We start from the raw sequence: 14839 nt of genomic DNA, 5'->3' as shown, positions 1-14839 counted from the left end.
GTGTGTGTGTGTGTGTGTGTGTGTGTCTGTGTGTCTGTGTGTTTGTGTGTGTGTGTGTGTGTGTGTGTCTGTGTGTGTGTCTGTGTGTGTGTGTGTGTGTGTGTTTCTGTGTGTGTCTGTGTGTGTGTGTGTGTGTGTGTCTGTGTGTGTGTGTCTGTGTGTGTGTCTGTGTGTGTGTGTGTGTGTCTGTGTGTGTGTGTCTGTGTGTGTGTGTGTGTGTGTGTGTGTGTGTGTGCATGTGTGCGTGTATGGTCATTAAGCATAACATATTATTTTTGCTAACCTTCCCCCTTTCCCCTTTTGCTAATCTTTCCCGCCCCTCCCTCCCCCACTTCCTCTCTATCTCTTCCCTGCCTCTCACTGTCTGACCCCTCCCCCTCTGTATCTCCCCCTTTCCCTCTCTGTCTCTCCTCCCCTTCCCTCTCTATCTCACCCCCCCCCCCCTCTCACTGTCTGTCCTCCCCTCTTTGTCTGTCCCTGCTTCCCTCTCTATCTCTCCCCTGCCTCTCACTGTCTGTCCCCCCTCCTCTCTTTGTCTCTCCTCCCCTTTCCTCTCTGTCTCTCCTCCCCTTTCCTCTCTATCTCTCCCCCACCTCTCACTGTCTGACCCCCCTCCCCTCTTTGTCTCTCCCCTGCCTCTCACTGTCTGTCTCCCCCTCCTCTCTTTGTCTCTCCTCCCCTTTCCTCTCTGTCTCTCCTCCCCTTTCCTCTCTATCTCTCCCCCACCTCTCACTGTCTGACCCCCCTCCCCTCTTTGTCTCTCCCCCTTTCCCTCTCTGTCTCTCCCCCTTTCCCTCTCTGTCTCTCCTCCTTTCCCTCTTTGTCTCTCCCCCGTTCCCTCTCTATCTCACACTCTTACGATGTCTCTCCGAAAAGACCGACTGGACAACCCTCCCATCCACTTTCTGAATAATCCTCTCCATGAAGTTCTGTCATTCAAGCTTTTGGGTCTCACTATCTGCCATGATCTTTCGTGGGAAAACCACATTTCAAATCTGGCCTCCAAAGCCAGTCGCCGACTGGGCATCCTCCGTCATGCGAAGTCCTTCCTTGGCACACCTGAGCTCCTCACCACATACAAGGCTTTCATCCGCAGCTCAATGGAATACTGCTCTCCCCTCTGGGCCGGTGCTCCTGCCTCACACCTAGCTCGTCTTCACGCTGTTGAAACCAAAGCATTCAGAATCATTGGAATCTCCCGCGATGAAGCTACTTCCAAGGGCCTTTCACTTACTCACCGCAGGCAGGTTGTTGGTCTTTCTGTCTTCTACCGACTCCTCTCTGGCCTTGCCCCCCCCAGCTCTCTCTGGGCTCTGTCCCCCAAATATTCCTACAGGTCGCACAAGATCTGCCTGCAACCCTCTTATGGTTAAACTGCCAAAATCAAGACTCTCTGCTCACCTTCACTCCTTCATTCCTCTTTTCTCCCACCTCTGGAACAAACTCCCTCACTCTCTTCAATCCCACTCCACCCTACAGGTCTTTAAAACATCTGTTCACCACCATCTCTTATCTTCCCCCATCCAAAACCTTGATCTTTTCTTCCCCCGCTAATTTCATCCCAATTCCACTTTTTTGAAATACCAACTTCTGTCCTGGAAGTCCTTGGTGTCCTTGTGTTTTGTACTTCTCCCTCCCCCCCCCCTCCCCCTTCCCACGCCTCCTCCCCCCAAGCCCTCTCCCTCCCACACATCTCCCTGCTCTCAAATGTTGTTTGTGTGCTTCCCCTTCTCTCCCCATCTTGTCTTCCGCTCCCTCTTTTTATATATTTTGTTTGTCTTGTTGATTTGTTTGTGAAGTAAATGTTAGCTCTTTCACGAGCCTCCATTCAGTATACAAAAACAAAAAACAAACAAACAAAAAAATCTCTCCCCCCCCCCCCCCTTTCCCTCTCTGTCTCTCCCCCTTTCCCTCTCTGTCTCCCCTCCCCATTCCCTCTCTGTCTCCCCTCCCCATTCCCTCTCTGTCTCCCCTCCCCTTCCCTCTCTGTCTCCCCTCCCCATTCCCTCTCTGTCTCCCCTCCCCTTCCCTCTCTGTCTCTCCTTTCCCTCTCTGTCTCTCCTCCTTTCCTTCTTTGTCTCTCCCCCCTTCCCTCTCTGTTTCTCCTCCTTTCCCTCTTTGTCTCTCCACCCCTTCCCTCTCTGTCTCTCCTCCTTTCCCTCTCTGTCTCTCCACCTTTCCCTCGTGTTCTCTCCCCCTTTCCCTCTCTATCTCGCCTCCTTTCCCTCTTTGTCTCTCCCCCCCTTCCCTCTCTATCTCTTCCCCCCTCCCCACTTTGCCTCTCCCCCCCCCCCCCTCTCCTCTCTGTCTCCCCCCCCCTTTCCCTCTCTGTCTCTTCCCATTTTCCTCTCTGTCTCTTCCTCGTTTCCCTCTCTGTCTCTTCCCCTTTTCCTCTGTCTCTTCCCCTTTTCCTCTGTCTCTTCCCCTTTTCCTCTCTGTCTCTTCCCCCTTTCCTCTCTGTCTCTCCCCCATTCCCTCTCTATATCTCCCCCCCCCCCTTTCCCTCTCTGTCTCTTCCCCTTTCCCTCTCTGTCTCTTCCCCTTTCCCTCTCTGTATCTTCCCCTTTCCCTCTCTGTCTCTTCCCCTTTCGCTCTCTGTCTCTCCTCCTTTGCCTCTCTGTCTCTCCTCCCCTTTCCCTCTCTGTCTCTCCTCCTTTGCCTCTCTGTCTCTCCTCCCCTTCCCTCTCTGTCTCTTCTCCTTCCCTCTCTGTCTCGCCCACTTCCTTCTCGGTCTCTCCCACGGTCTGATCGGTACTGATGGTTGATGGAACACCAAAATGTGTGATCCAGTTATGGATAAAGGCCCTAGCGATGATGGGTGCACTGATGTCAGCTATCGGTGTAGCCTACGGCCAATGAGTGAAGTGGTCAAAACAAGTCAATAAATAGCGGTGTCCTTCTGAAGGTGTTAGGGTCCGACAACATCCACATGGACCCTGTTGAAAAGCTAGAGTGGTGCGACAGTATGACGTTGGATATTGGAGATTTGACACTTAGGACCTTGCGTACGTTCATGTTGATGCTGTGCCAGACGTAGTAGCACATGGTGAATAGTAGCTGGGTTCCTCGAGGAGCTGGTTGCCCGAGCGAGTGTTGAGGACACACACACATAAACACACACAATTGTTGAAGACTGCACGACGGTGGACCTCCATGTCCTCACATCCTGCTGCCACAAGTGCATTAACGTAGACGCCCAGTGAACAGGTAGATGACGACCTTAGATGGATGAGAGGAACTTGCAAATTGCCCAAGCAGGCTGAGTCAACCCCCCTGGCGTTAAATCAACGATCGACCGGGATTCGAACTCAGCATCCTAAGATACCAAGCCGCACCCTAACCGCTAAGCCAACACCAGGCTCGAAATCCAAATTTATTGAGTATAGAGCAATAATAACAGATTTGACTTCACTGTTCCAATACTTATGGAGGGCACTGTATATCGTGTTTGGCTCCATCACTCAATGGTGAAGAATCAGTTAAAAAATTGTAGTTTCCGGATCTGGATCTTCACCAAATCTAATCATTTCGTCCTTGTCACATACCTAACCTCTCCACCAAAATTTGTCCGAAGCTGTCCACAACTTTTTGAGATATCCTGTTCACAGACAAACAAGCAGACAGACAGACAGGGGTGAGATAACTATTCCCGGGTTTTCCTTTTCTCTACTCTTCCGGCTCCTTTTTTCCAGGGTTTTCCTTTTCTCTACTCTTCCGGCTCCTTTTTTCCAGGGTTTTCCTTTTCTCTACTCTTCTGGCTCTTTTTCCCCGTGTTTTCCTTTTCTCTACTCTTCTGGCTCTTTTTCCCCAGGGTTTCCTTTTCTCTACTCTTCCGGCTCCTTTTTTCCAGGGTTTTCCTTTTCTCTACTCTTCTGGCTCTTTTTCCCCGTGTTTTCCTTTTCTCTACTCTTCTGGCTCTTTTTCCCCAGGGTTTCCTTTTGTCTACTCTTCTGGCTCCTTTTTCCCCAGGTTTTCCTTTTCTCTACTCTTCCGGCTCCTTTTTTCCAGGGTTTGCCTTTTCTCTACTCTTCCGGCTCCTTTTTTCCAGGGTTTTCCTTTTCTCTACTCTTCTGGCTCTTTTTCCCCAGGGTTTCCTTTTGTCTACTCTTCTGGCTCCTTTTTCCCCAGGTTTTCCTTTTCTCTACTCTTCCGGCTCCTTTTTCCCCAGGTTTTCCTTTTCTCTACTCTTCCGGCTCCTTTTTCCCCAGGTTTTCCTTTTCTCTACTCTTCCGGCTCCTTTTTCCCCAGGTTTTCCTTTTCTCTACTCTTCCGGCTCCTTTTTCCCCAGGTTTTCCTTTTGTCTACTCTTCTGACTCCTTTTTCCCCAGGTTTTCCTTTTCTCTACTCTTCCGGCTCCTTTTTCCCCAGGTTTTCCTTTTGTCTACTCTTCTGGCTCCTTTTTCCCCAGGTTTTCCTTTTCTCTACTCTTCCGGCTCCTTTTTTCCCCAGGTTTTCCTTTTCTCTACTCTTCCGGCTCCTTTTTCCCCAGGTTTTCCTTTTGTCTACTCTTCTGGCTCCTTTTTCCCCAGGTTTTCCTTTTCTCTACTCTTCCGGCTCCTTTTTTTCCCGGGTTTTCCTTTTGTCTACTCTTCTGGCTCCTTTTTCCCCAGGTTTTCCTTTTCTCTACTCTTCCGGCTCCTTTTTCCCCAGGTTTTCCTTTTCTCTACTCTTCCGGCTCCTTTTCCCCCAGGTTTTCCTTTTGTCTACTCTTCTGGCTCCTTTTTCCCCATGTTTTCCTTTTCTCTACTCTTCCGGCTCCTTTTTTTCCCGGGTTTTCCTTTTGTCTACTCTTCTGGCTCCTTTTTCCCCAGGTTTTCCTTTTCTCTACTCTTCCGGCTCCTTTTTTCCCCGGGTTTTCCTTTTCTCTACTCTTCCGGCTCCTTTTTCCCCAGGTTTGCCTTTTCTCTACTCTTCCGGCTCCTTTTTCCCCAGGTTTTCCTTTTGTCTACTCTTCTGGCTCCTTTTTCCACAGGTTTTCCTTTTCTCTACTCTTCCGGCTCCTTTTTTTCCCGGGTTTTCCTTTTGTCTACTCTTCTGGCTCCTTTTTCCCCAGGTTTTCCTTTTCTCTACTCTTCCGGCTCCTTTTTCCCCAGGTTTTCCTTTTGTCTACTCTTCCGGCTCCTTTTTCCCCAGGTTTTCCTTTTGTCTACTCTTCCGGCTCCTTTTTCCCCAGGTTTTCCTTTTGTCTACTCTTCTGGCTCCTTTTTCCCCAGGTTTTCCTTTTCTCTACTCTTCCGGCTCCTTTTTTTCCCGGGTTTTCCTTTTGTCTACTCTTCTGGCTCCTTTTTCCCCAGGTTTTCCTTTTCTCTACTCTTCGGCTCCTTTTTCCCCGGGTTTTCCTTTTGACTACTCTTCCGGCACCTTTTCCCCGGGTTTTCATTTTCTCTACCCTTCTGACTCCTTTTTCCCCGGGTTTTCATTTTCTCTACTCTTCCGGCTCCTTTTATCCCGGGGTTTCCTTTTCTCTACTCTTCTGACTCCTTTTTCCCCGGGTTTTCATTTTCTCTACTCTTCCGGCTCCTTTTATCCCGGGGTTTCCTTTTCTCTACTCTTCTGACTCCTTTTTTCCCGGGTTTTCCTTTTCTCTACTCTTCTGGCTCCTTTTTCCCCAGGTTTTCCTTTTCTCTACTCTTCCGGCTCCTTTTTCCCCAGGTTTTCCTTTTCTCTACTCTTCTGACTCCTTTTTTCCCGGGTTTTCCTTTTCTCTACTCTTCTGGCTCCTTTTCCCCGGGTTTTCATTTTCTCTACTCTTCCGGCTCCTTTTATCCCGGGGTTTCCTTTTCTCTACCCTTCTGACTCCTTTTTTCCCGGGTTTTCCTTTTCTCTACTCTTACGGCTACTTTTTAAGGGCAGGGCAGATAATTACCTTGGACCTTTGCATCTTATACCTAAACAGCGATAGAAAGAGGGACAACTTGCTCCTCAGAAGGACGTCAGGTATAATTGACCTTCAACCCTCACCAGGCTCATGCTTTTGTGTCTTGTTTTTCATTCCTAACATTATTAGTCTCGGAATTAATGCTATTTTGACTTGACACCAGGTCATCTATTTACGCTATTTTTACACTCCATTATTGTTATATCCAGCCTGTTCAACTCTTCAACCTGTCATGTATAAAATGCAACGTTTCTATCACACGCACATCATCTGGCAAACGATGGGGAGCCGGTTATCAAGTTTGTTGGGGGAACTTGGCTTCACACATGTCAGAGTAACCAGATAGCACAAAAGGAAGGCCTTGTTTTTAACACTTTTTGCAAATTAGAAGAAACCGCTACCTCTGGGATCAGCTTGGGGGTAATTGGGATAATTGTATTTTGTGCCATGCCTGCTAATCTCCCCCTGCCCCAGCAGGGGTCAGTAAACAACTTGCACTGTGCAACGTGTACAGGCGAAAACCATAAGTCTCCTCCTCCACACCCCGCATGGAGTCCACACCCCCGAAAGTCCACACCCATCCTTCACACCCCCGCATCTCGGCCCAGCTGATGGTGTTTGTCACCATGGTGTTTCACAGGCAGGGGGATTCATCAATGTATGTGCCGTCCTTCGTCCTTCGGATGGATGTTAAACTGTGCGTCTCATCTGCCGGCGTTAGTTGTTGGACTTTGAAGACCTAACAGTGTCCTTCACAAAGAGTAGGTGAGCTTCACAAAGCCGGTTCTTGAAATACATGAGCCAAGCTTTCCTCCGGCCAAACCCACAAAACATGGGAATAATCGTGACCATAGAAGAAGAAGAAGAAGAAGCAGAAGGAGAAGACCTGACTTAGGGCACCCCCAGCACTTATGCAAAGTTGGTGGAGATTCGCCCACCGTTTTGTTTCCCTCGCCAGTGGAGAGGGAGGGTATTGCATCTGAGTCCGTTTGTTTGTCTGTCTGTCTGTTTGTCCGCACAGAATAAATATGATTTTCTCTCCAACTGGTGGTCCGATTGACAGAAAATTTCTGCAGAGTTTTTAATGATAATTATGACGTCATAGGTCACGTGGTACGGGCGTCATCTTGGAAAAACCAAAAAACATTGCACCTCTATATCTCCGAAAACGCAGCATCGAAAAATTGAGACATGGCTCTTTGTAAATAACTCTCCATGGGGAATAATATATGTTAATGATGATGTCATAGGTGCCTCCATTATGACATCATAATTCGACAAGTACAAAACTTCATCCAATCAAGATGAAATTTCTTGAGCGTCATCTAGGGATAAATTGGTGTGGAAAAAAAATAATTATGACATCATCGGTCACGTGGTTCGGCCGCCATATTTGTTTCAACACAAAAGCTTTAAAAACCACTAAAACACATCCTGGTGAGGGTCTGCAATCTTTGTTTGCTCTTTCTTGCTTTTTTTGATTTTCAGACATAGATACATACAGAGAAATGCCGTATTTAATATAGTAGGATGTCAAACGTCCCACAGTCGTTTAATATTTTCAATTAATTTCTAAATTTTATGGCCTCAACTCACACAACACAATTTCCCAGCCACCTGTGCATGATACAGGCCTCATAGTACTGTTTTCTGGCAGGGGATCCAGCATGAAGGGAGAGAGAGTGGAATATATGTGGAGATGGAGAATATATTTCGTATATAAAGTCAAAGCTCGTGGAAGTGCTATAACACGGAATTGGTCCGGACAAAACACAGCAAAAAAAAAGAAGGGGAAAAAGAGAGCAGAAAGAGAATTGGGGGGAATGCTAACAGCATGGCTGAGGGAGAAAATAGATGGAGACGGACAAACAAGGGGTGTGCCAGTAAGGATGAGGGGTAGGGGAGAATCCAGTGGGTGGATAAGATGGATACAGAAGCTAACTCTAAGGAAGGCAAAACTTGAAATTTGGAAAGAAATGCGCTTGGGGAGAGGTAACGGAGGTAGGAAGGATAATGGTTTTAGATGGGAGATTATCTGAGATGGTGGTGAACCAGAAAAATGGGGGGGGGGGGGAGGAGGTGGATAGGGAGGGGACAAAGCATGGAAAGAGCAGAGGGTGCAAAAGTAGAAAGGGGGTGGTAGAAGATAGAGATCCCCACCTTGTACCGACCTGTCTGCGATGTGAAAGTGATAGGCCCGTGGATTCTGATTCATCGCAGGAGATTCCAATAAAGGTTTTGATTTCCATGGCGTCAAGCTGAGCAAGATGTGATGCAGGGGAGCCAGCCCAAAGGAGAGAGCAGTACTCCATCAAGCAATGTATGAAAGACTTGTTGGTGGATAGGAGTTCAGATGTGCCAAGGAAGGACTTTGTACGACGGAGATGCCCAGTTTATTGGTATACAAAGCCAAGGCAGGCTTTGGAGGTCAACTTTAAAATGTCGTTGTCCAAGAGAGAGATCATTGCTGAGAATGAGACCCAAGAGGTTGAGTGACTGAACCTTTTGAGAGAGTTGTTAAAAAGTAGATGGGAGGTCTTGCCGTATGGTCCTTTTGGACAGAGAGAGAAAGAGAGTGAGTGTGTGGGATTTTTCAGAATTGAAAGACATACAGGGTGAATCAAAAGTAGCGCCCGTGCCCGATTTCTGTTTTTTCGGCTGTCAGATTCTTTCTGGGATGTCATGTTGTTAATAATTGTCTTGCAGATTATTAATTTTCTTAGTTTATTTATTTTTGTTTTTGTTTTGCAGGTTATTGCTGAGAGTTTGGAAAGTTACTGAATTTGCACCAAATTGAACCATGAATTACCTTTCAATGAATCAACGCATTGCGGCCGTGAAACATTACCACAAATGTAATGAACAACCAACGATGGCAGCACGCCGTTTGGCACAGGAATTCGATATTAACCCACCCCAGGGAAGAAACATACGATTGATTGTCGAGAAATTTGAAGCAACAGGGTCGGTAGCCACTGCAAAGAAGTCTGGTCGTCCGAAAACGGAAACGAATGTAGCTAAGGCTGAAGAAGCCATCAGGAGACTGGAACAAAGTCCGCAAAAGTCAACTCGCCGTTTATCTGCAGAGTTGGAAGTGAGCCAATCAAGTGTTATCCGTATCCTTCACCAGAAAAAATGGAAACCTTACATTCCACGCTTACTGCATGCCCTTCATGATGGAGATGACGACCACCATCTTCAATTTTGCAAAGAGTTCTTAGCTAAACTTGACGAAGAGGATACAATGCTAGACAACATCTGGTGGTCAGATGAGGCATGTTTTAAGCTTAACGGCACAATTATAACCACCTTTAGAGGCCATTTTTCCCCGCAAAGCGGGGGTTGGCCTTTTTCGGGAACCGTGGTTGTTGTTGTTTTTCGGTCCCCTTTTTGAAGCAATGTTTTACGGCCGGATGCCCTTCCTGACGCCAACCCTTTTTGCCGCCTTTAACGACAAACACGGAATTACCAGTGAACTGGTACTCAATTAGCCGACCTCGGAAGGATGACAGGCTGAGTCAACCCCCCTGGCGTTAATTCAGCGATCGACCGGGATTCGAACCCAGGATCCTAGGATCCTAAGCCGGCACCCTAGCCGCTAGCCCAACACAATTAACAGACACAATTGTGTTTACTGGGCTGCGGAGAACCCAAGAGTGACAGTCTGTGCTCAACACTCTGTGCCTGCTCGGCTGCAATTGTGCATCGATCACGAGGGAGGGCACTTTGAAAATTGCAAGTAAAACAGCTTGGTACAGTTCAGTAATAATTGTCCCCCAAATAAATGGATAGATAAACATGTCATTCATTTATTTCTACCTTCTTGTACACTGTAATACAAATGGCAAACAAACAATCAACTGACAGAAATATATATATACTGTATATATATATATATATATATATATATATATATATATATATATAAACAGAAATCGGGCGCTACTTTTGACTCACCCTGTATATGTATATATAAACAGAAATCGGGCGCTACTTTTGACTCACCCTGTATTTCAAGTGTTTGCCAGCTGGTCCTTTTGGAGAGACAGAATGAGATTAGGAGATTTGTGAGGAGTCATATTCCAAGTGTTTGACCAGTTTTCTGATTTTGGCTAGGTCTGAAAAGAGGGAAGATGTTGCAGCCTGCCTGTCAGAAGGATGAGGAATGTCACGGCAGAGGGTGCAGTCATCAGCAAATAGAAAAAGAGGATTTTCCAGAGAGTCAGAGAGATCATTGATGAAGATCAGGAATAGGACTGGGCCCAAAACATTGCCTTGGGGCACTCCAGCCTTGACAGGGAGAGGAGAAGAAAGAATTATGTTGAGAGCCACATGTTGGTTACGAAAGTAGAGGAAGCCATGTGTGGAATTGGCCTCGGACGCCACAGGTAGAGAGTCTGGAGAGCAAGGCGGGATGCCAGCCTGTATCAAAAGCTCGAAATAGAGATCGATCTGAAGAATATCTACAGCTTTTTGAACGCCTGATTCAATCATCATCAGGATCATCTGCTGGGTGCCGTCCAACAAGGTTTCCACCTTTTTCGCCGTAAACCTCTCTGAACACTGGGTCCACAACCTTAGTTACATCCAAAGGTCATCCAATCAAGCTAAACAGACAGAGGGAGAAAAATGTAAATTTTCCATTTTATGTTTATTGTGTTTTCCACAACATGTTACAAAATGCATCATCACTGCACATCCGATATTATTATAATTAAATGCAGAAAAAATATTAACTTTGTTGGAATCATCTATCTATAATTCCAGTAATCTCTGTCTGTCTGTCTGTACGTCTGTACGTTTGTTTGTTTGTCTGTGACCGCTGTTTCTCGACAACTACCGGTCCGATATACTTGAAACTTGCCAGGTATATTGCTGGGGACCCGAGGATGTGCCTTTTCAAGGTTTCATATTAATCGGACAATTACTTACCGAGCTATGTCCAAAAAACGATTCAACCAATCAGAGAGCAGCGAACGATCGCGTGTGCCGAACGTGGAGGACACACTCTGCCTCGGATGGCACATTTGAGAGCGTATTCATTTATTTCACGTTTGCAAACTATGTTGGCGTTAAACTATGTTTTAAAACTAATAAAAACGAATTTGCGATTCATTCGCTTTCCTGCGCGTTTGTGCACGCGATGGCGATTTCTTTACCAAACTCCGGAAGCCGTTCGCTTTGGACCAAACCATTGCATGTAAATAGAGGGGGGGGATTGTCACCGTACTCGCAAGCCGTTCGCTTTGGACCAAACCATTTCATGTAAATAGAGGGGGGGGGATATAATTTTAGATATAGATATAGTACGGGCAATGCCCTAGTCTATCTATAATTCCAGTAATCTCTGTCTGTCTGTCTGTACGTTTGTACGTTTGTCTGTGACCGCTGTTTCTCGACAACCACGGGTCCGATATACTTTTAACTTGCCAGGTATATTGCTGGGGACCCGAGGATGTGCCTTTTCAAGGTTTCATATTAATCGGACAATTACTTACCGAGCTATGTCCAAAAAACGATTCAACCAATCAGAGAGCAGCGAACGATCGCGTGTGCCGAACGTGGCGGGCACACTCTGCCTCGGATGGCACATTTGAGAGCGTATTCATTTATTTCACGTTTGCAAACTATGTTGGCGTTAAACTATGTTTTACAACTAATAAAAACGAATTTGCGATTCATTCGCTTTCCTGCGCGTTTGTGCACGCGATGGCGATTTCTTTACCAAACTCCGGAAGCCGTTCGCTTTGGACCAAACCATTGCATGTAAATAGAGGGGGGGGATTGTCACCACTCGCAAGCCGTTCGCTTTGGACCAAACCATTTCATGTAAATAGAGGGGGGGGATATAATTTTAGATATAGATATAGTACGGGCATGCCCTAGTAACTTAAAATGCTATTAATTGTTAACAACAATTACGGAAAGAATGTTCCTGAAATGTTGGTATTATTAACCTGTTGTTGGGGTTCATTACATACTCATGGGTCAATCTTAACATCGCTAGAGAAAAGAAACACCCTCATGTTATGGTGGAGCTTTCCGTAACTTGCATGCATGTCAAAGAGACATCAGTGTAGTTTTACATGAATTTAAAGGGCATTAGAGGTCAATGGAGACTCAAATACCATGTATGGGATGAAAACCTGGGATCCCAGGATCAAAATCAAAGTGTTCAGATGCAAAGAACCCTCCATCCCCATATCCACACAGCAAGAATAAAATCTACAGAAAGCATGAGTAATATGAAACAATCAAAATTCAATATAAATTCCCGGACATGTAACAACAAGAGGATTACAGTACAATCGGTGTCGTGTGCTCACACACTGTGCGTGCTCTTGGCAGTGACGTCATCCGCGGGGCACCACGTCAGCATAACCTTACCACCTGTGGGTCCAGCCACGGCTGCTCGGCGCTGAAAGGGAGGTGAGCTGGATGTGACTCCAACAGGCTTGTTCTCTCCACCTCCTGGCCTTTGGTTGAAAACCCTCTCTGGCTGTGCACAACCATCATAATGGAAAATGGATATAGCAATCGAGTGTGGAGGAGTTTACTTGTGATAAGACATTTAAAGAAATTAGGTCGTTTGGGGGTGGGGGGCGGTGGGGGGACAAGTGTTCAAATTCTGCGACACTGCATACTACATACGAAAATACCAACATGTGTGACACTGCATACTACATACGAAAATACCAACATGTGTGACACTGCATACTGCATAGGAAGCCACCAACATCTGTGACACTGCATACTACATAGGAAACCACCAACATGTGTGACACTGCATACTACATAGGAAGCCACCATCATGTATGACACGGCATACTACATAGGAAAACACCATCATGTGTGACACTGCATACTACATAGGAAGCCACCATCATGTGTGACACTGCATACTACATAGGAAGCCACCATCATGTGTGACACTGCATACTACATAGGAAGCCACCATCATGTGTGACACTGCATACTACATAGGAAACCACCAACATCAGTGACACTGCATACTACATGGGAAACCACCAACATGTGTGACACTGCATACTACATGGGAAACCACCAACATGTGTGACACTGCATACTACATGGGAAACCACCAACATGTGTGACACTGCATACTACATGGGAAACCACCAACATCAGTGACTGCATACTACATGGGAAACCACCAACATGTGTGACACTGCATACTACATGGGAAACCATCAACATGTGTGACACTGCATACTACATAGGAAACCACCAACATCAGTGACACTGCATACTACATGGGAAACCACCAACATGTGTGACACTGCATATTACACAGGAAAACACCATCACGTGTGACACTGCATACTTCATGGGAAACCATCAACATGTGTGACACTGCATACTACATGGGAAACCACCAACATGTGTGACACTGCATACTACATAGGAAACCACAAACATGTGTGACACTGCATACGACACAGGAAAACACCATCACGTGTGACACTGTATACCTCATGGGAATCATAAACATGTGTGACACTGCATACGACATAGGAAACCACCAACATCAGTGTCACTGCATAAAAGTACATACGAAAACACCAACATGTGCGACTGCATACTATATGGGAAACCACCAACATATGTGACACCGCATACTACATACGAAAATACCAACATGTGTGACACTGCATACTACATGGGAAACCACCAACATGTGTGACACTGCATACTACAGAGGAAGCCACCAACATATGTGACACTGCATACTACATGGGAAACCACCAACATATGTGACACTGCATACTACAAATTGAAGACACCATCATGTATGACACTGCATACTGCATAGGAAACAATCAACATATGTGACACTGTATATTACATAGAAAACCACTAACATGTGTGACACTGCATGATGTTGTGAGTCATGGCTTTCGACATATCTCTTCCCTTCATTGGCATGCTCACATAAGCATTGTGAGTTGTGTGATTATTATGGCTGTATATTCCAATGTGGGACCCATGGGGTCGACCACAAGCATCACAGGTATAGATCATTCTTTGCAGAGATAGACATTGGCAGGTTTTCCTTTTTACCTCCGCTGTCTCCTGATAGCAAGTTTCCCACATTTAAAGTGGTCCAGGCCTTTGCGGCAAATGTTAGGCCAAGCTGACCTGTTTGTGGCCTGATGTTCCCAGGTGACAACTGGGATGGCACAAGACTTGAGTGTAGACTTAAGGATGTTCTTTTAGCGCTTCCTTTGTCCACCACGTGACCGTTTACCAAATTTAAGTTGTCCATAGGAAAGCGCTCTTGGGATTCTATGGTCTTCTATGCGTGTGAGGTTTCCCGACTACCAGAGCTGGGCATCGGGAAATGTTGGAAGGAGTTTAACATAGCCCACTGCAGCATCAAAGACTCGCTGGACGAAATCAAAACCGCCACCATCAATGCTTGCTGGCACAATCTATGGCCACAGGTAGGCGAAGACTTCAGAGGTTTTCCCGACACCATGGAAGAGAGGCGAAAAATTGCCAGGTTTTCATGGAAGGTGGGAGGGGAAGGTTTCAACCTGAGAGCCTGAGAAATTGGAGGAGCTCATCGCCTCACATGTGGAGGAGCTGATTGAGGAGGAGTTGGAGGCCATCATTAAGGCTGCCATCATTGAGGAGGAGGAGGACAGTGAAGAGGAGGAAGAAGTGGCGAAGGCCAACTTGACCATCAAGTGCCTCGCTGAGGTGCTGCAGTATATGAGGGCAGTCACGGACAGGATACAAGATGCCAACCGATCGATGGAGCTTCGGTTCAAGAGGGGGTTGGATGATGTTTTGCTGCCATACAAAGAGCTGCACAGAAACCTGCAGCACTCAGCAAAGCAGCTCACGATCCCTAATTTTGTTTTTTTGCTTCAGCCCCTCCACCTCAACACCGTCAGCACCTTAGTCTGCATCCCCTTCGGTGCATGACTCATCAAC

At 46.5% G+C, this 14839-nt stretch overlaps 2 protein-coding genes across 2 annotated transcripts in view; both read right to left on the bottom strand.

The window, feature by feature from the left end:
- The window catches only part of LOC137425091 (uncharacterized), an 891893-nt gene that overhangs the window by 656216 nt on the left and 220838 nt on the right, over positions 1 to 14839 (bottom strand). The gene's annotated exons all lie outside the window — the stretch shown is intronic.
- The window catches only part of LOC137419189 (hepatic and glial cell adhesion molecule-like), a 71893-nt gene continuing 67570 nt past the window's right edge, over positions 10517 to 14839 (bottom strand). The window contains exon 6 of the mRNA XM_068105349.2: positions 10517 to 12377. Coding sequence (XP_067961450.2) covers positions 12201 to 12377 — 177 coding nt within the window. The 3' untranslated portion in view covers positions 10517 to 12200. The remainder of the gene's footprint in view (positions 12378 to 14839) is intronic.

The sequence above is a fragment of the Myxine glutinosa genome, chromosome 1 (genome assembly GCF_964187855.1).
Source record: "Myxine glutinosa chromosome 1, kmMyxGlut1.1, whole genome shotgun sequence".
Taxonomy (NCBI): domain Eukaryota; kingdom Metazoa; phylum Chordata; class Myxini; order Myxiniformes; family Myxinidae; genus Myxine; species Myxine glutinosa.
This window is presented reverse-complemented; position numbering and strand designations above follow the sequence as displayed.